Raw genomic sequence first — 21955 nt, forward strand, 5'->3', positions numbered from 1 at the left:
TTGTGAGTAAAAGTTATAAAGTTATGAGTCTGAGCTATATTCACTAATTAAAAATGCAAGTTAAGTAGAAATTCTTTTCCAAATCCAATAAGAATTTTCCTAAAAATTATTGTCATGCTTTATTTATGGGAACATTGGCCAAAGAACTTTGGCCTCATAGAATGAAAACCATTTCAAAATGACATCATTAGAATTAAAAAAAAAAATAGTGAATCATACCCATAAATCATTACATGCGAAGATAAAATCCTATACGTATTTAGAGATCAAGAAAAATTAATTGCTTAATATCATTAACACATGTTTTAGGTAACCTGAAATAAATAGCAAGTGTATTTGATACAATAGACTAAAAATACCTAAAAACAATGTAAAGAAATATATATAAAAATAGACTAAAAATACCTAGAAACAATACAAAGAAATAGATATAAAAAACACTAGCCATAGTTATAATTCCATCTATTTTATAACAATTTTCTCAATAAAATTTAACTTTTGTATTCAAGTTTCTATGATCCATAATGAATTAAGCAAAGTCTTTTAGTAGAAATCACATAAGAGAATTTTTTGGCCAACGCGTTTCGAACCAACAAGTGTGGTTTATCATCTGGTTCTCATGATGAACCACACTTGTTGGTTCGAAACACCTTGGCCAAAAAATTCTCTTATGTAATTTTTACAAAAAATTTTTGCTTAAAAATTAACTTAAAAAATAAAATAAAATAAAATAAAAGATAATATTCCATTTTTAAACTCAATCTTCAATTTAAAAATAAAAATAAAAAAATAATATCTAATTTTAAACATTTATGAATTATTTATAAAAATACATATTATAAATGTCACAAGTCAATCTAAAGGTGTCAAAGGCCCTACACTCCCCTAATACATACTGTCAACACATGGTTTCACTATTTTCGCTATGCAAAGTCAATATCATTTCACTGCTCAAACCAAACGAAAGTACAGTTTCCTGAATTTTAATTAAAAAACTATAATTCATTAACAACTTTTCCTACTTTACTTCACTTCAACCGAAATTGTCCACTGGTCCAACGTACATTCCATACGAAACCAAAGTCCCAAAAGGGTTAGTAAATGAATATAAAGTAAATATGATAAATATTTCTTTTATATAGTTTCTTTTATTTAAGCCTTTCAAACCTTTGAACACATTGAAAAAGCAGGCGTTGCATTGCATTGCAAGGAAAATATCCCATATTTGAAGATTCCTCCATGCAAAAAAATATTGTGGCGCATTTTATGATAAATATTACATTTTATTTGTTTACTTTATTTTATAGTTTTAATTTTTGTTTAAATAAATGGTTATGAATTTAATTAATATATATATAATTTAATTAATTAAAAAATCTAAAATATATGCAATTTTATTTATATAAAGAATAGACATAATTTTGGATTTTATTTATATAAAGAATAGACATAATTTTGGATGATAAGAAGGAGTTTAACTAAATGAAAGCCTTTTCTATTTTAATGGGGTAATATTAGGTAAGAGAACTGTTATTATATGGGGTTATTTTCTAACATGGATTTCTTTGTTTTACAAAGTCATATGAGTAAATTGTAATAATTTGATCACCAAATAAATCTCTAAATCAATACATACTAGAATAAAGTTTTGTGTTAGTGTCTAGTCATGTACATTGACATTGTTGGTCTAGGTTTGGGATTTTCTTTTTTAGTCACTTCTACCTAGTGTCCTTGTTGTCCCTAGAGGGGTGTCATGAGCTCATGCAATTGGTCTCCTCCATGGCTCCTTCTTTTGGGCCATTGTCAAGATGATGTCTTCCTTTTCTTCTTCTTCCATAATTTTTACCCAACTCCCTCTTCCTTTTGATTTGCATAGGCAAGAAATGGTTTGAGTGACAAGGGCATAATTTGAGGAGAGGACATCAATAAAATTTGTTGTGAAGTTTCTTATTTGGACCTTTCCCTCGCTGACTTTGTTGGGTCTCTTAATGAGGGGGCGTTGATTGGAGTACCACACCCCCCTTCTTTCCGTGATGTGAAGCTACGAGGGATTCTTAATGGGTTGTATGGTGAGCTTGCTTATCTTCTTCCTTTTGGGGAGATACATCCTCATTGATGAGGCAATGTTTCTTCAGGGCATTAACCCACTTAGTTAACAAGTTTTGGGGGTTCTTCTTAATCAACATTCTTTTCAAGCCTTTGCACAATTGGTTGCTAGGTGTCCTCTTTCAAAATCAAGTCTATACTTGAATGCAACTTGCTCATACTAGTGAATATTTTAGGGGCTAATATTTGTAGGTAGGCTAATTTTCCATGCTTTTTCCAAAAAAAGATTTGTTTATCTTCATTCTTTCTAAAAATGATTTCCCCAAAATTTATAGTATGAAATTATTTTATGTTAAAAATAGCCAAAATTGTATGCATATTATCTAAAATCATTAGAAATTTGAATATTTTAACAAACAAATTTTCGCATTTCACAATTTGCATATTAAGGACTAGTAAGATTCGATAATGTTTCTAAACTCTAAAATAAATTTACATCCTTAAAATTTTCCTTGGCTCATACTTAAGAGGTTGAGTGCATGTGTAAGCTTTGGCCACCAACTTGACTGTTAGTAGAAAGCATTTAATTAAGTCCATGTGTAGTCTTTTGCCACCAATGTAACGTTTCCTCTCACATTTACAAACTCTCCAGAGTAAACATGAGCTAAGTGTCATTATGATATGACTCGACCTCCAAGTTCCAATTATGAAAGTGGGGCCTACTAACAGGAAGTAATCTGGCATCCCTCAGAGACTACAAATTACTCAGGAGCCTACAAACCACCCCAGGTGATCAATCCCTGAGTTGGAACTCTTTGTCACTAGGTGTACACCCCAACTGCTAGGGAAAATTTTAAGGATGGAAGTTCTGCTTAAAGTTTAGAAACCTTGGTGGATATTACTAGTCCCTAATATGCAAATTATAAATTTTTGGGTGATATTTTTGTAGAAATATTTAGATTTCCAATGATTTTATATTAGCCGATATAATATTTTGGCGATTTTTAAGATAAAATAATGATGTACTATAAAATTTGGGCGAATCATTTTAGAAAAAAATGGAAACTGGAGAATCTTTTTTTTGGAAAAGGCATGGAAAATTAGTCCACCTACAAATATTAGCCCCTAAAATTTTCCCTGCAAACTACACCCTTGGCACACTGTGCATGTGGTTATGAGGCTCCAACCACACCCATAAGCCTGCCTGCATGTGATTGTGACCTAAATTCCTCAGTTCAATGCATGCAGTCTCAAGATCTATGCCACTTTTTCAGGCTAGCCTCCAGACCACTGCCCAAAACTTCTTGTAACTTTCCATAATCATGACAATGATGATAACAATGCTAAACAATAAAAACTTGAGCAAGATCTTGACCTAGACATGCCTAATGCAAGATAGACATTTTGTCAAACAAATGGTAAACATATAAGCTACAGGTCATGAATGCATATCATATCATAAACTTTTGAATTTCATTTGAAAATCACCAAGAAGGCTCAATTCCCTCTCAAGGTAGTTGCAAGAACACTTCTTAGTCCATGTATTCATCAACCATCGAATAACTTATCAAATCAAAAGAGCCATAACTAGAGCACATCATAAAATCATGCATATAACTGAAATAGAAACTATGATAAATCAACCACAAGATCACCATAATAACGAGTATAAGTGCTCATAGATCACAATAGGAAAATAACACATATTAACATATGAAAAATCCAACCAAGTCAAGGACTTCTATGTACCACCCGACCATAGATTGGGCTGAACCAAATCTTTCTTTCATCCAATCACCCCCATGCCATATTCTAAGCATGAATATGGTATCATAACGGTTGAACCAGAATAAACCAACTAGGGCTTCCAGAGGCCAAACCACCTCAACCCTCAACCATAGTGATTTCACCTATACAATCCATAAATCATTAACATCAATCAGATTGGTCTATACCCAAGCTTTCTATGACTCCAAGAACTGGTAACTCAACCCACAACCTCCAGGGAACCTAAGTTGTTTTAGAGCTCCAAAGAATTTGTCCTAACCCACAGGCTCTAGGGACTAGTAACTCAACCCACAACTTCTAGGGAACCCAAGTTGTTTAAGTGCTCGAGAGAATTTGCTCTAACCCACGGCCATAGGGAACTTGAGAACTAATCAGAAAAACCAAGTGGAGAACCCACTATACCATGGCTATCTAGGAAATGGCAAGGCAAGGATGAAACCACTATCAATATAGGAAAATATCATGTCAATGACCACACATAACCAAGGAACCACATGCATATACCATGCATATATGATGAAGGAGATCACACATGTAACCCGTTACCTACGAAGTAAGGTTGTTGTAGCTGTTGATCCAACTGTCTCCTTGTGCTTCCTTGCTTTCTTTGCTTTCTTTCTCCAAATCCAAGTGAATGCTAAAAATGCTCTAAGTGTGTAAGAGTATGAGAGAATGAACAAGAGATCAACTCAAAACTGTCAAAATGTTGTACCAAAAGCTAAGCCAAAAGCTGAGCAAAAGTTGTGAATTGTTTCTTTGATGCCTTTTTATCATTGATGTCTCCCTTTTCTTTCATTTTTCCTCTAATTTCCCTTGCATGCAAATTTGTGTCTCTTCACCTTCCTCTTCTCCTATCTTCCTTTATTTTCATAATTAAATGTCATTTATTGTCTCTCTGCCTTTGTCAATGCCTTTGCCAGTTTCCATAGGCATTAATAACCACAAGTGATGCCCACTATAATGTTTGTCCACCATTCGGCTTGGAATATGTGTCCCATGACCTTGGTCTTATTTTATTTACATGAAAAATCAACCAGGGGATGTTACAACCAACTTGACCTTCACTAGAAAGCCTTTATTTAAGTCCATGTGTAGTCTCTAGCCACCATATTGACCTTCACTAGAAAGCCTTTATTTAAGTCCATGTGCAGCCTTTGGTCACCAACTTGACCTTCACTAGAAAGCCTTTATTTAAGTCCATGTTCATATAATCCAAGGGTACATGGTGATATGCCTCCTTGTTGTTTCTACTACTCTAAAGGAGAACTTATCAATGGTATTGTTGATGCCTTGCAACAAACTTGAATCCCCAAAACTAGAGAGGGAAGTTGGGGAGTCTAATCCATACTGGGGTTGAGGAGAGAGTACCCATGGTACAATCAAGAGGTCAAGGCAAAACTTCATGCATAACCTTACCTTGACTTAGAACCAAGACCTAGATTTGAAGATATGATCTGTTTGTTTTGGCAAAGTGAACTCTATATGAAGAACCATTTTGCATAAGCTTTAAATCAAAACCTCTTCTTTCATTTTTGACTTCCATGTGTGGAGTTTTACGAGCTTTGGCCAAAAGCCATTGAATATGAAAATGAGGTCATTGTCCTTGAAATATATAGCTTGATTAATAGTAATTAAGATTCTCTAGTGAATCCTTGCTAAATCATTATGATAGCAATCACCAATGTTAATGTTGCTGCAAAAGGGGTGGGGAGAGGAATACAATGGAGTAAGAGATCATGGAAAGTGTTGAATTTCAACAAGAAAATGAAATTTTGCATATAGGTAGATCAAAGTTGAGTCTTCTTTGATTTTTGACTTTCATATATTATTATTATTATCCAATTTTAAGGTCACGACCAAGCCAGACACCAAATTGGTATATGAGACCTCCTTGTTTGTGGGACAAGGGACCCACCTCCACTAACTCTACGAAGGCATACATACTCTATGCCCCTTTGATTTTGAACCTGTAACCTCTTAGGAAGAAACACATACTCTTAACCATTAAGCCCTATATAAAATTTTGAACACAAATGATTGAATATGCAAATGAAGTCATTAACATTTGAAATAGAAGGTTGCGAAAAAGTTGATAAAAAAATAAAAAAACAAAGTTGAAAAAACCATAAGGCAATAACTATATAGCTAAGATGAAATCCAACGAGCACTATCACAGCTCCACATGTCTCTATGTTGCTCAATTTTTTATTTTTTTTTGGTTAAATTTTAAATTTTTATTTCAAGAGATGAAGCATACACACTCAAAAGAAATTGAAATCCCCACATCTCTAAAGAAATTGAAAAGCCTAGAAAATACCCCATCTCCTCTAACGAACTGTTCTAAAGTCACGACAACAATAATTTTATGACAAAGTGGGAAGCAAAGTGGGTAGACAAAGCTAGTGGAATCAATGATGAGGGCAAAAACAATAAAAAAATTGAAATCGCAATCATAAAAGGGGTTTACCAAATAAACATTCAAACCCACCCAAAAATCAATCCCTCATGGTCGTTCAAACAAAATGATTTCAACGTCAACCGACGGGAATTATTAGACAGAAGCACGCAAGTCTTACTTCTGTCAATTTCCTCGGCCGGCATCGCATTCATTCATGGCCGCTGCGGCTTGCTCTGAAGGCGAGCGCAGAGTTCGAATTAAAAGACTTCAGAAAAGAGAAGCAGCAGCATATCCGTCAATAGCCGGAAGGACAGAGCGTCGAAGCAGTAGCAATAACAGCTCATCCACCAAGGTTCGAAACGCGCCCCTTGCAGTAGATCCTGAAGGCGTCTGGTGCTGCGCTCCATTCCCTTCTCCCATCTCTGTCAACACAAATAACATCAAATCCCTTCATCGTCGCTCTTCACAGAATTCGAAGCCAAAGCAGAAGCCGAAGCCGAAGGCAAATCCTCCACCTGTGCAGCCCCCGGAGTCGAACCTGGGACCTCCTCAAGATGAAAGTAGGCCGACAAGAATGGATTCCGAGGGGCCGCCGTTGAGAATTACGGTGCCCTCAAAGATGCAAACCGAAGAGCAGACCAAGATCAAGATGACCAGAAATGGCAATAACGACAATAATAACATTTGTTGTTATAAATTCAATGACCCAGAGACCAGCGATGCGAGGGTGTCGCTGTCGACATCATCGTCATGCTCGTTGAATTTGAATCTTCATACGCAGATTCTCATTAATTGCAGCAATTTGTTCGCGGCCAAGCTTTCTGATCAACAGAAACACAATAATTCTCTTCCTTATTCAATCGAAATTGTGGACTGCGTTGATGTGGAGATGTATGTTGAGACTCTGCGTCTCATGTACTCGTACTGCTGCAGCGGCGGGGATTTGAATTTGAAGCGGAGGTTGATGGGAGAAAGTGTTTACAGAGTCCTGCGGATTTTGCAGGTACGCCCTTCAAACCCCATTCCCAGATTTAATTTCTAATAAGTTAATTGTTTAGTGCTAGCACATGATCAGAGTAGTATGTGATTAGTATATAGCTAAATATGCTTCTAGTTTGTTGATTAAGATCAATTTAGAGATTAGAAATAAAATAAATTTTATTTACAAATTTTTAGTATGCTTAAGTTCTATTTTATTATCAAAATTGAAATTTTGTTTCGTTAAAATAAAAATTAAAAAAATCTTAAAAAAATAATTATACAAAATATTTAAATAATATACCCTGTTTGAAAAAAATATTTACGATGAAAAAATTGAATTTTTTTCGTTTCTGTTAGATTTATATTTAAAATAATCTAAAACTATCTAAAAAAATAATAAAAATAATAAAATAAATATTAAATCTGTATTTAAGATAATCTAAAACGATTTAAAAAAAATAATAAAACTAATAAAGTAATGTATAGTATATGACCTATTTTATTTACATCTTTATCTTTTTAAAGTTAGTTGTGCTGCAGAAACATAAATCTTTATTTTTTTAAGTTAGCTGTGCTGTAGAAACATAGGAGCTAATCTGCACTTATTTAACCTTTGCCTCAACCATGTCCAGAGAAATACTTAGACAGCATAGATTATAATCCATAATATTGATCAGATCAGTCTAAGATTATAGAAATTTTAGTAACAAAATTTGAGCTAATCTTCACTTTTAGTAACAAGGTTTTAGTTAATTTTCACTGATTTAACCTTTAACCATGTTGAGAGTACTTTAACAGAATAGATTTATTCCAAATAAATTTAAGAGTATAAATTACAGTGGCCAGATTTGAATCTGAATAAAAATAAAAATACGGGAATAGGTAAAGGAATTTATTTATTTATTAATTTAAAAATATTTATTTATTAAAAAATATATTTTTATATATATATATATATATATATATTTTAATATATTTTAAAGTTGGGGAAGAATTTTTATTTTTATTTTTTAAAATGAAAAATCATTTATTTCTTTAAAGTAGATAATTTATTTTTAATTTGAATAAAATTATAATTTTGTTGTTGTCCTAAATTTAGTGTTTTGATTTGTATTTATTTATTTATTTTAAATAAAATTAAAATTTTGTTGTTGTTGTCATAAATTTAGTGTTTTGATTTGTATTCATAAATTTATTTTTTATTTATAATATAATTTTTATAACATTTTAAATATTTTATTATTAAAATAATTTTCATTAAATATATTACTAAAAGATATTTAAATATTCATAATATATATTATACAACATAATGATTTTTTATATTATTAAATTTAATAAAAATTAAAAATAAATTAACTTTTTTATCCATAATGAATTAAGTAAAGTCTTTCCGTAAAAATTATATAAAAGAAATTTTTGGCAGCTAACCAATAAGTGTGATTCATTATCAAGATAAACTAATTTCTTTGTAATAATATTAATAATAATAAAATAAGTCAACAACTCAATCTTACTTCAATCTTACTTCTACATGACGATAAACCGTATTTTTTTTTGTCAAGTAAGAGTGGAACCTTCAATTAACCTAACAAAGATTACATATGGTATACATCTTTACAAGTGCAAAGCCCAAAAAGACAGATCCGTTGATGATCAACAAACAACAGGGTTGACAAACCCAAAACCTTCCACATATAACACAAAAAGCCCCCTGGGCAATAAACCTAAGTGTTCAGAACGCTGATCTCATTGTAGTTCTTCTCCTTCAATTCTTGTCACTCTACCTCCCCAATTCTTATCCCCTCGTCTCCACCGTTTATCTAACCTTCAATCAGATGGGTTATAAATTCTCTGATCAATGGTGATCCACCGTCGCTCTTATCTCTAATTGGACGGTTGAAAATCGCTCCGATCAACTAATTTGCATGGTGATCCTGCACCATAGATCAACACCCCCTTAATTTGACAGTCCTTGAGTTATCACTTCAGAACCTTGCACAATACTTACCTGCTTTATGGATCCGATAAAGATTAAACCCTTGATCTATAAAGAATTCAGGTCCGCTCTCCGACTTAACCTCCGATCATGTTGGAACCCGATATCCATTCGATGTCAAAGACCATCAGATCCTATGGCCTGCGACCCTTCAACTAGCACACTGTTTATCACCTCCTCAACCCTGTAGTTGACTATGACGTGAGCATTGACTGCAGGATCGACAGTTAGGATTTACTGCAGCACTTCGACCCGGCTCCAGTACTTCCGCTCTGTCCTACTCCCGCTAGTCTACCTCCTGCCCATTATTCATGATCTGGAAGTACTCAATGTCTTTGGCTGCCTGTCGATGACAATCTTCCCTCAGTTTACCAGAGGGTATAGACTCCCAGTCGTACCAGATATAGTTTTCCTTGCATATCACGCCTTCATTCGCCAGATGATCAGCTAACATATTGGCTTTTCTTCGTACATGAACAAAACTGACGGTTCTCAGGGTTCACAAGTGGGAATGAATACGTTGAAAGACCTGCGAGAGCCTCCAGTGTTTCAACACTTTTCCAGGTGCCGTTCCATTACACATTCTCTTGGCCGCATTAATGACCAACTCCGAGTCAGCTTCAATGATGGCATTGTGTAAATTTAACTCATTCAGGATTTCCAGGCACTATTCTAAGGCCATGAGCTCCGCCATGTTATTAGTGGCAGTCCCCAAATGACTGTGGAAAATATCCTTTATGCTCCCCTGCTCATCTCTTATAACTCCTCCAAATCCAGCCATCCCTGGGTTGCCCTTAGAGGCCCTGTCTATATTGATTTTCAAAAAACCATGAGGGGGAGGCTACCAAATATCTTTACCAGTAGTTGTTTTGCTCACACCCTTAACAGTGCCTAGGGGAACCAGAGAATGTAGACCCAACTGCCTCAGTATGCGTGCCTCCTAGGCCGTAGGGGGGTTCTCAGAATTTTCCACATTAGGGCTCCTACTATATCTTTGATCTGTCGTAGAATTTGGACAATGATATTCTGGGTTGATCCTGTTTTGTTCTTGAAAATCCTACCATTGTGTTCTTTCCAAACATCCTAGATAATAAAGCCTGGAACCAGAGTCCAAGCTTTGTTGATGATTTCATTACCTGAGAAGTCTTTCCTCCAATTCTTTAGCGTGTTGGTGATGTTGAGTCTGTCCCTATCAGTTTGCCTGAAGACTGAGCCCACCCAATCCAACAAGGTAGAGGTGAAGGGGCAAAGGTTTCGTAAATGCTCCATCGTTTCTTCCTGTAAACCACATAGATGACATTTGGATGAGCCAACAAATCCCCTTTATAGAAGTGTTGACACCTAATCCTCATGATTGGGTGAATATATGTAAATAGATAAATAAGTAATATGAACAGTCATCGAGAGATGAATTGAACAGTCTCTCCCTCATGTATATAATGAAGACCTACCTGATGGAATAAGACACACGAATCATTTTTTCCTTATGGAGTTACTGCCTGGCCTGACATGGTATCAGAGCCAGCTCATTTTTTAGCTTTTATGTCCTTTGTAACTCCCTATTTTGCTCCTCTACTCTCCATTCAAAAGCACTGTCCATACTGCCATTTTCCCTGTCTAATGTCTGTCCCAATTGCTATTTGTGTAGCCTGAATGACCTACTCCACGCAGTAGCCTGAACCGTTATCAGCACGAAATGACCTGCTCCGTTTGTTCAATGGATGAATTGATCATCCCATTCTTTCTCTTTTTTGAGGGCAGTGGCTGATCTTCCATAAACTTGACATTCTTCTCCACCATTTCTCGGCCATAAGTACTGTGATCTTATTCTTGTGACCTTCCATCTCATCTCATCTTCAATTTTCAGAAACTGCCTGCGAATTTAATTTAAGCACACCTGCGTGCTTCATTGTGTGGTAGTGCTTCTCAAGTGGTGTTGCTACGGAAACGTGGGATAGAATACAAGCTTAGGTGGTGGTCTGTTATGTATTTGCATGGATTGTATGAACGCTTGTCTGAACTTAAACCTGTCACTTGAACCAAGAGGAACCCATGCGTTGATATATCTCCTGGTGCATGGTGCATTGATCAATGGTGCATTGAGAGTGTTGCTGTGAGTGTCATGCGGGTGAACCCACGACCTATTACATACAAGCACTCCGACTTGCCAATACACTACACCGGTGAATCTTGGGACCGCACCTTTGACAACGCAGTGTTTTACTATTAGCGCCGGGCCCGAGCTCCTACGTGGAGGCACCATGGTGCACTAGCCGGCAGTGTCAACTGCGCCTTACAATCCACGCTCACTGCCCCTTGGTGATTGTGAGAAGACTTGTCCGTTGTTAGTGTGTTTTTGATTATGAGAAGATGCAATCGTACCTTTGTTGGAGCGCTGTCCAGTTGAATGCCCTATACAGTTTTGTGTATTTACGCTGTCCAATTCAGAGCGCTGTTCAGTTGAATGCACTGTATAGTTTTGTATATTTACAAAGTTTTGTGTATTGACACTATATTTTTCTTTCCCATTAAGAGTAAAATTTTGCAGCAGAAGTTTTTTTGTTACAGTATGCATTCAATCATATCCATGGTAGGAATAGTTCTCACTGGCAAGGAGAACTATCCTGAATGGACCCAGATGATAAAACACACCCTCATTTTCAATGAGTTGTGGAAGGAGTATGTGCCGGAGACGGAGACAATGAACCTGTACAACCTACCTCAGACAAAGAGCTCGTCATTTGGGAAAACAAGAACAACAAAGCTTATGCATTAATCACAACATCTGTAAATGAAGAGGTGAGTCGCCATATTTCGTCATATTCAACTGCCTTTGAAGCCTTACAAAAGCTGAAAGAACTCTATGACTCACATTCTGCACTTGAAGTTGTTCAACTCATGATTAAACTCTTCACTCTTGAACTGCAAAATAATGATCCTCTTGCTCTTGCATCTGAAGTAAAGTCTATAATGCATGATATCAAATCCACTAAGGTTGAATTGGATATTCCTCTTATCGCTTTTCTCAAGGCAATTTATCCTACTTACTCCAATTATCTTGAATCATTGCAAGCAAATGGAAATCTCAAAGATATCACCTTTGACTCTCTTGTGAAAAATTTTGCTGAAAGAGAGAAAGCTTTTGGAAAGAAGACAACCCCTGAATCTTCTGAAGAGGCTGTGTGCCTTGCTCATAAAGAAAAGCATCATGCTCAAGATTCTACAAGAGGAAGAGGTGGTCGAAGAGGAAGAGGAATATATTTCAGAGGCAGGGGGTAGACATTCTCAAGGAGAAAAGACAGATTTGCACTGCATTCGCTGCAAAAGAAATGGATCACATGATGCCTCTACATGCAAACTACCATGGGAAAAAATTGAGCAGAAAAGAAACCAACAGAAAGGTAAAACTGATGATACAAACAAAGGTAAAGCACCTGAATCCGCTCACTATGTTGTGGCACAATGTAACATTAGAGTAAATGAAGATTTGTTTAATGCTTCACTTGCTTCTTGGAAAAATGATTGGTTGCTTGATTCAGGAGCAACCTGCCACATGACTCATAGAAAAGATTTTTTTGAAGATTTCACTGACAATGTTGATGGAGCAGTATACTTTGCAGACCAATCAAAAATCAAGCCATCAGGGCTTGGCACAATCAGGCTTAAACTGCCTGGTCTTCCAGACTTTCTTTTGCATCATGTTCTATATCTCCCACAACTCAAGAGAAACTTGTTGTCCTTGGTCCACATCCGCTAGCAAGGTCACTCCATTCATATGTTTGATGGCAAGCTTGAGGTAAGAAAAGCATCTGACCACTCACTTGTCATGAGGGGAATAGAAGAAGAAAGGCTTCTCAAGCTGCAAGGAACCTCTGCTCGTGCACAACATTTCTCATACAATTCTTATCATGAAGAAGGTACACTTCCATCAAGTTTATTATGGCATCCTAGATTTGGACATTTAAACTATGACAATCTCCACTTGTTGAAGAAAAATGGTGTTGCTGGTTTGCCTACAATTCCTAGGAAACTTAAGCAATGTGATGCTTGCATTCTAGGAAAGCATAGCAAACAGTGTTTTCATGATTCACATTCAAGAGCACATAGAAAACTTGAACTCATTCATTCAGATTTATGTGGTCCAATGCCTGTTCCTTCTGCAAATGGAAATAAATATATCATGACATTTATTGATAACTACACCAGAATGTGTTGGGTTTATTTATTGAAGAACAAATCTGATTCTTTTCAAACATTCAAGAATTTTCATAAATGGATTGAAAATGATGCACAATCTCATATTGGGTCTATGCGCATTGATAATGGAAAAGAATACACATCAAATGAATTTGAAAACTATCTTCGCCAACATGGGATCAAACATCAAACAACTGTGCCTTATAATCCCCAACAAAATGGTGTAGCTGAAAGAATGAATAAGACAATCTTAAATATGGTACGATCCATGCTTTTCTTAAAAAATGTAAAGATAATGTTTTGGACTGATGCTGTTCTATGTGCTGCATATATAAAGAATAGATGTCCATCTAATGCTATAAGAAACAAGACTCCATATGAAATGTGGTATGGACATGTTCCTTCGGTAAAGCATCTCAGAGTCTTTGGTTCCACCTGTTATGCCTTGATACCAAAGGTACATAGAAACAAACTTGGTGCTAGAAGTCGTAAGTGTATCTTTCTGGGGTATTCAAACACCTCCAAAGCATACCGCCTCTATGATGAAGTAAATAAAAAGTTTGTTGTATCTAGAGATGTAATTTTTCTTGAATCATCCAAAACTAACAATGTTGTTGAGCGACAACTTGATCGCTTGGATAGATTCGCAAAAGCAAAATCATTTCAAGAATTTGATAATCAAATTCCACATCTTGAAGGGGGGATTCCTATACTAGATCAACATGTGGAATCTTCTTTTGAAGAATACTCTCCCCTGCATGAAACTCCAACAATGGATGATGCTTTAAGTGATGTGATTGATAGAATTGGGAGACTCAATCTTGATTCAGTCCCAACTCAATCAACGGAGCAGCCTGGACCATTTGAGAAAGGTCCCCCAAAGTGGCTAACAAAGGCACTTGAAAGTATTCATCCTGATGAGGTTGGAAAGACAAGAACTAGAAATTCAAACCGGCAAAACGGAGGTGATGTGGATGACTCTAATTCACCTGTTGATATGGATGTTTCTTATGATTGTGAATTGAACTTGTCTACAGATTTTGAACCAACTTCTTTCAAAGAAGCTGCTTCTCATGATGAATGGAAAGAAGCAATGCAAAAGGAGTATGATGCCCTCATTAAGAACGACACTTGGAAGTTGGTTGATCCTCCATTAAGAACCAAACCAATTGGCTGCAAGTGGGTCTACAAGAACAAGTATAAAGCTGATGGCTCACTTGACAAGCACAAAGCTAGGCTTGTGGCAAAAGGTTTTGCACAGAAGGAAGGGGTCGATTATGAGGAGACTTTTGCCCCCACAGCAAAATGGGCTACCATCCGGACACTCTTTGCATTAGCAACTCAGAACAGTTGGAAAGTCTGTCAAATGGATGTAAAAATTGCTTTCTTAAATGGAGATCTAAAAGAGAATATTTTTATGTCTCAGCCTGAAGGATTTGATGTGAAAGGACATGAACATAAAGTATGCAAACTTGTGAAGTCCTTGTATGGCCTCAAACAAGCACTGCGAGCCTGGTATGAAAAATTAACTGAGCATCTTTTGAAACTCAATTTCAAACATTATGATCTTGATGATGCAACTTTATTTGTCAAGAAAGTTGGCAAAACAATTGTATATCTTATGGTATATCTAGATGATCTTTTGATGACAGGGAACAATGAAAGCTACATTGCATCCATAAAGAAGGAATTGGGGAAAAGTTTTGAAATGACTGATTTGGGCTATGTTCATTACTATCTTGGCATTGAAGTAACCCAACATCCGAAGTCCATAATTCTTTCTCACAAGAAATACATTGGAGATCTGTCGAATGGGTTTGGCATGATAGAATGCAATCCTCTTACTACTCCAATGGAACAAAACTTAAAGCTCACATCTATTGAAGGAAAAGAATTTGAGGATACAACAAAGTATAGACAACTTGTAGGAAATCTCAACTACCTAACTACTACTAGACTAGACATTTCATTTGCTGTTGGAATCCTCTCCAGGTTTATGCAAAAGCCTTGTGAGGGACATTGGTCTATTGCAAAAAGAGTTCTAAGGCACTTGAAGGGAACTCAAGACTTTGGACTCAAGTATACACAGGTGGATGACTTCAACTTGATTGGATACTCTGATTCAGACTTCGATGGAGACAAAGAAACTGGGGTATATACTTCAGGATATGCTATGAGTCTTGGATCAGGAGCTGTCTCCTGGACATCACACAAACAATCAGTTCCAACAGATTCCACAACAGAAGCAGAATATGTGGCAACAGCTGAAGCAACAAAAGAAATTGTGTGGCTCAGGAAAATTCTTGAAGATTTGCAGGTAAAACAAGTACAATTAACTCCACTCATGATTGACAATACCTCTGCAATAAAGTTGGCCAAGAACCCAAAGTTCCATGATCGAACGAAGCACATCAATACTAAATATCATCTAATTCGACATCATGTTGAGGCCAAAACAGTCCATCTCTGTCATTGTTCCACAAATGAGCAAATTGCAGACATCTTCACCAAAGCGCTTGGAAGAGAAAATCTTGAACGATTCAGAACGATGCTTGGACTCACCAACATCCCTTCAGATTAAGGGGGGGAATGTTGACACCTAATCCTCATGATTAGGTGAATATATGTAAATAGATAAATAAGTAATATGAACAGTCATCGGCAGATGAACTGTACAGTCTCTCCCTCATGTATATAATGAAGACCTACCTGATGGAATAAGACACACGAATCATTTTTGCCTTATGGAGTTACTGCCTGGCCTGACAAGAAGATTCTCCCATGTGAGAATTTTCTTTTGGTGAACCAACCTCATAAACAACTTGACTTTCATCCATTGCGAGTTCCTCTAAAGGTCATTCCAAACCTGGTCAGGGTTTGGATAATCAAAACCTAGAACCTTGTGTCTGGCTTCTTTAAGGTTAAAGGTGTCTTCGGTGTTTCTACCCCATCTCAGTTGGTTAGATGAGGAAGACACTAAAATCTTCCTCTTCTCCAAGTCAAGAGCAAGGGAATCCGCCTGGGCTTTCAAAGGACTCTCTTCACTGTAACCAATATTCTTCCACAGTCTCCATTTACCATTATCCCTTACCTAATCCCAGAAGTCACTTACCATGAGTAAACCTTCGCTGTCAGTGTCATTTTTGAGAGCGATTAGTTCTTCTCTAAACACATTTGGTTCCTGCTACTAGTTATCCTCCCAAAACTGTGCTAGGTTCCCAACTCTGATCTCTTAGAAACTATGCTGTTGGACAATGGCTCTACTCTCCTAGGCAAGGTTCCAAATGGGGGAGCCCTTGATGAGCCCTGACATTTTGATATGATCCCCCTCCTGCCAATTATTTGCATATTTCTGCTTCCAAAGATTAGCCCAAGGGGTTGCTGATTCCTTGAGCCACCTCCACCAAAGTTTGGCTCCTGATACTTTGCTGAGGATTTCAGGGTCATGAAGCCCCAAACCACCATGGTCCTTAGGCTTGCAGAGCTTGTACCAAGCTACCAAAGCAAACTTCTTTTTATCTTCCCCTTTTCCCCAAAGAAAATCTCGTTGAATACTCCTGATTTGTTGTATAACTCCTTTGGGATCAGGAAGAGCTGAAAACATGAAAATGGGTATAGCCTGCAGGACAACCTTTGTAAGTACAAGACGCCCCGCTAGATTCAAAGACCTGCAGGTCCATTTCCTGACTTTATCCTGAAGTTTATTAGTTACCGGCTCCCACACTCCCTTACTCAGAGGTTTGTCAGTAAGAGGCATTCCAAGGTACTTGGAAGGTAACTGAGCCCTTTGAAACCCAAGAATTCTGGTGAGGTTCCTCTGAATAGCAATGTCAGTATTGAAAAAAGAAAAACCTTTGATTTATCAAGGCTTACCTCTGTACCAACAGCCAATGCAAAGTCATTCAGGATTTGTTTGAAAGCTCTGGCTTCCTTGACCGTAGGAATGCCTTGTAGCATTGTATCATCCACAAATTGTTGATGAGTAGAGGCAGCCCCAGCCGGGGTAAGTTCCAGACCCTGGATTCTTCCTTCAACATTTGCCATTTTGATCGCTCTGCCTAGTCCTTCCATCATGAGAACAAAGAGGAAGGGGGAGAGCGGATCCCCTTGTCTGAGGCCCCTAGAGGGTATAAAGGTTCTAGAAGGAGAGCCATTAAGCAGAATGGAGAAACTAGTCATGGATACAAGGGCCATAACCCATCTTATCCAGTTGTGGTCGAAGCCATAAGCTCTTAGCACTTCCCTGATGTACACCCAACTTAGCTTATCATAAGCTTTCGCTAGGTCCAGTTGCATGATCATACCAGCTTGCTTATTGCTCTTAAGAGAGTGTACTACCTCGTGAGCTTGTATGATGTTGTTGAGAATCTGTCTTCCTTCCACAAAACCAGTTTGCTCCTCTGAAACGAGAGCAAGAAGAAGAGACTTGAGTCTGTTAGTAATCACTTTGGAAATAATTTTGTACACCACATTACATAAGGTGATGGGTCTGAATCTGTCCAGTGTCATAGCTTTTTCCTGCTTTGGAATCAAAGCTATGAAAGAGGCATTAAGAGCTTTCAAAATCAGTTTTGGATCTCCTAGAGTCTTCCACAACCTCAAGGATATCTTGTTTGACTGTTTTCCAGCAAGCTTTGAAGAAATCCACATTGAACCCATCCGGGCCAGGGGCTTTCCCATTTTGCATCTCATTGATAACTTCACTGACCTCCTCTTTAGACACTGGCCTGTTAAGATTGTGGTTGTCTTCCCTGGTTACAAGCTTAGGAATGAACTTTGTGAATTTGTTAATGAATCGAGATCTGTCAACGAGAGGCTCCTCTACTATGCTAAGGAAGTGTTGAACTAGGATAGATTCTATATCTTTGTGAGAGACGAGCTCTTTCCCTTGAGAGTCTTTAAGTTTAGAAATTTTGTTGTGAGATCTGTGATCCAAGGTTGATCTATGAAAAAACTTCGTGTTTCTTTCTCCTTCTCTAATCCACTGCACCCTCGATTTCTGTCTCCAGAAAATCTCCTCTTGCATGCACCGATCTTCCCATTCGTTCTGAAGAGAGTCAGCCTGAATTTTCCATTCCTCGGTAAAACCCTCTGTGATGATGATCTGATTAATCTCCTGGAGTTTTTGCTCAACTTCTTTTTTGGCTTTAAAAATATTTCCAAACTCTTGTTTGTTCCAATCTTTAAGCCTAGATTTGATGTGTTTGAGTCTCTGCTGCAGCATGAACATTTTAGTGCCTTGAACGGGCCTATCTTCCGTCCACCATTTGTCAATATTGTTGGTGAAATCAGGGTGAGAGAGCCAGATATTTTCAAACCTAAAAGGTCTGTTCCTCGGTGTACCCATAAAAGTGGCTTCCAGCTGGACAGGCCAGTGGTCCGAGCCTCCAAAGGGAAGGATTAAAGCTGACATATCAAGGCTTGTGATAAGGAGGTCCTCTGAGATTATGAATCTGTCTAATTTAGAGGCAACTTGAGAAGCCCCTCCCCTCTTATTATTCCAAGTAAAAATTCCATTTACTGTTTCTGTGTCCACTAGCCCCATGTTATTCATGAAGTTCTGGAAAGTAAGGGAATCCATGCCTAGTTTTCTGGTCTCGCCTTTTTTCTCTATAAGAGATCTGATCATGTTGATATCCCCTGCTAGAATCCAAGGTATATCAAGATATCTCTCCCTCAGTTCCTCAAGGGAGGTGAGAAGCTTTAGTTTGTCTTCTAGTTTTTGAGGACCATAGACGTTAGTGGTCATGTAGATCTCCTTATTCCCCAAAGGTTGAATCACCATTGATAGATAATTCCTAGAAGCTTCAACATCCAAGATTCCAAGTTTTTAAGGATCCCATAGAGTGAGGATCCCACCCACCGAGTTATTCGCTTTAACCTTTAGATATTCATACTTGATTAACCATTTGTTGTGTATCTCTCTGATCTTGTCCATCGAACATTTTTTTTCTTGAATAAAAACCATATCTGATTTTTCTTCCTTTATTCTACTACTAAGGTTTCTTTGTTTCCTTTTACTTCCCAGGCCCCTAATGTTCCAGGTTGTAAGCTTCATTAAGATAGGTTTGTAAAGGAGTAACTGGTAAGATCCCTTATCTTACCTAAGTTAATCATAAGTTTCCCACATTCGGACAACAACTCATTCTGTTTTTTCCTTCCTCTTTTCCTACGGGGTTTTGGAAGAAAGCATCGATGTATCCTCCATCGTTTTCACTCCCCTATTCTCCTGGCTGTCATGGTTTCTTTTGACTCCAGAACACTTTGTTTGTGCTCTCCAGAGGAAGAGCTGTTGAACCCTATCAAACTCCTCTTTTGGCAGAGAGTCTACCCCTTTGGTGATTCCCTGCTCCATAAACTTTTCAAGATCTAAATTCTCCCTCTCTAGAATCTCTTGCAGTTCATGGTCTTCCGTTCCTGCCTCACTTGGGGTTATCTCGTTGTCTCTGCTGAGCTCCATCATGCTCGGCAAATCATCCATTTGTTTGTTGTTTTCTGGTATATCCTCCATATCAGCATCCCTTTCCTTCTCGGTGGGAATATTCTCCACTTCCTGGTTCATCCCATTGTTTTCAACTTCTTCTTCTAAGATCTTGAAACTATTGTGGTTCAGTTGTCCGTCTTCAGTAATTTTCTTTTGGTACTGCTTGCCTCCTTTCCCTTTACCCCAACCTTAGTAAAACCTTCGGGATCCTTGTTTGTAGTGGCTTTTATATTTCTCTCCGTCTTGTTCATTGGGTAGTCCCTATATAAGTGCCCGTGTTCATGGCACTTACAACACCGAAATGGGACGTGTTCATAGTCCACCGCTTGCACCCATTCCTCGTCATACACTTCTAAAATGATTGCATCTGGAAGTGCCCCCGATAAGTCCATTTCCACACATATCCGGGCGAAGGAAGTGTATTTGCCTCTTAGAGTAGCATCTGAGATCTTTATAAAATGCCCTAGTTTGTTGCCAATAGCCTTTAGAGACTCCAACAGCCAATAATCTAAAGGGAGGGAGTAGAGTCTTATCCATACCGGTACCGAGGTGAAAGTCTCTCGTTCTGGGATGAAGTTCATTACCCATGGTCTCATGTAGAGGCCTGCAGAAGCGTAAAAATAGGGTCCTCCCTCGAACACTCTGTCTTTGTCCTCTAAGCTTGTGAACACCACCGTGAAGAAGCCCTTGGACCCAAGGTGAAGGTCAATTTTCCCTTTTGGTTTCCAGTGGTTCCTGATCCATGCTTGTAAAGCCTTCTCCGTCGGCCAAATCCCCATAAATTTGCAGATAACAACATATTCCGCCATGTGTTCTCTGTGCACCTGCAGCGCTGGGTCACTTAAAACAACTCGAGGAATGGTAGTCGACTTGGGTTTACAGGCCCAAGATGTGCTTGGAGGAGCAACTTTCTTACTGCTACCCTCTGTTCTCTTCTCCTTGCTAGCTTCCTCATGCTTCTCTTCCTGTCCTTGAGGTCCAATGGTTCCCGATTTTTCTTTATTCTTATCCTCTGCTACTATCTCCGTTGGTTTCTTGAAGCGATGCGATCCACCTCCCTTGCTTCTGTCCGCAACCACTTGACTGTAGGAGGGAGCCGAACTCCCCCCTCCGCACCCCGCCATGGTGACCAGTGACAAAACCCTAGTTCAGATTTTCTTTTCAAGACCAAAAAACCGACAAGCGACAATAAACCGTATTATGCTAATATAAACCAAGTACAAACAATAGAAGGTACAAATATGTGGCTGATGAATGGCTAGAAACCTATAATCTTTGTTTTGATAAAAGAACCAGTTAGATAGGTTTTAATGGATCTTAGTTTTCCTTTGATTTGTGCATATTTATTTTATAAGAAAAGGTGATAAAGTGTAAATGGTCATTAAAAGTTTGATTATAAATGGTTATTTTTAAATTTGATTGGAAATAGTTATTTTTAAATTTAATTGTATTTTTGCAGTATTGAAAAATTAGTTGTTTTTAGTGTGATTTTTTGGAAGTTTTTTTGGTGGGTTTTTCTGGTCAAATTTCTCTAAAATCTAGTAGCAATTTATTGAAATCACAAGTTTGATGGGTAATCATTGCACAATGAAAGTGTCCTAGGAGTTTTTAAGGGTGTTGAATCCATATATATAGTCAAAAAAACCAGTTTAAATAACACAAATTAAAATTTCACCTTAAATATAATAAAAAAATATTATTAAATAATAACTTATCAATAACTCTCTTTCAAATTATTTTCTGATTCTAATGTAAATCTGAATTATTAAAAATAAAAGAATATTATTAAATAATAACTTGTAAATAGCTATCTTTCAAATTATTATTACTAATTCTATTGTAAATCTGAATTATTAAAAAGTTTATTGAAGAAAAATGATAATGCGTAAATGGCTAGCTTTAAAATGCAAATGGACATTAAATGGGTCTGGATCGTAGATCTGAGCCATTTAAAAGCCAAATCGTTATCAGAGGACCAGCCAATTCTTTTTATCACTAGACTTTCTATTAATCTGTATATATATATTCGTGTGTGTCGAATTTATTTCTTTTAAAAAGATGG

At 37.3% G+C, this 21955-nt stretch overlaps 1 protein-coding gene across 1 annotated transcript in view; it reads left to right on the plus strand.

Annotated features, from left to right (window-relative positions):
• Window positions 1–6315: 6315 nt before the first annotated feature.
• Window positions 6316–21955, plus strand: part of LOC149155675 (BTB/POZ domain-containing protein At3g50780-like) — a 42906-nt gene continuing 27266 nt past the window's right edge. Inside the window, exon 1 of the mRNA XM_089445876.1 lies at window positions 6316–7235. Within this exon, the coding sequence (XP_089302002.1) occupies window positions 6447–7235 (789 nt within the window). The 5' untranslated portion in view covers window positions 6316–6446. The remainder of the gene's footprint in view (window positions 7236–21955) is intronic.

The sequence above is a fragment of the Pinus tabuliformis genome, chromosome 9 (genome assembly GCF_031772625.1).
Source record: "Pinus tabuliformis cultivar Carrire ecotype Pingquan chromosome 9, CPIR1, whole genome shotgun sequence".
Taxonomy (NCBI): Eukaryota; Viridiplantae; Streptophyta; class Pinopsida; order Pinales; family Pinaceae; genus Pinus; species Pinus tabuliformis.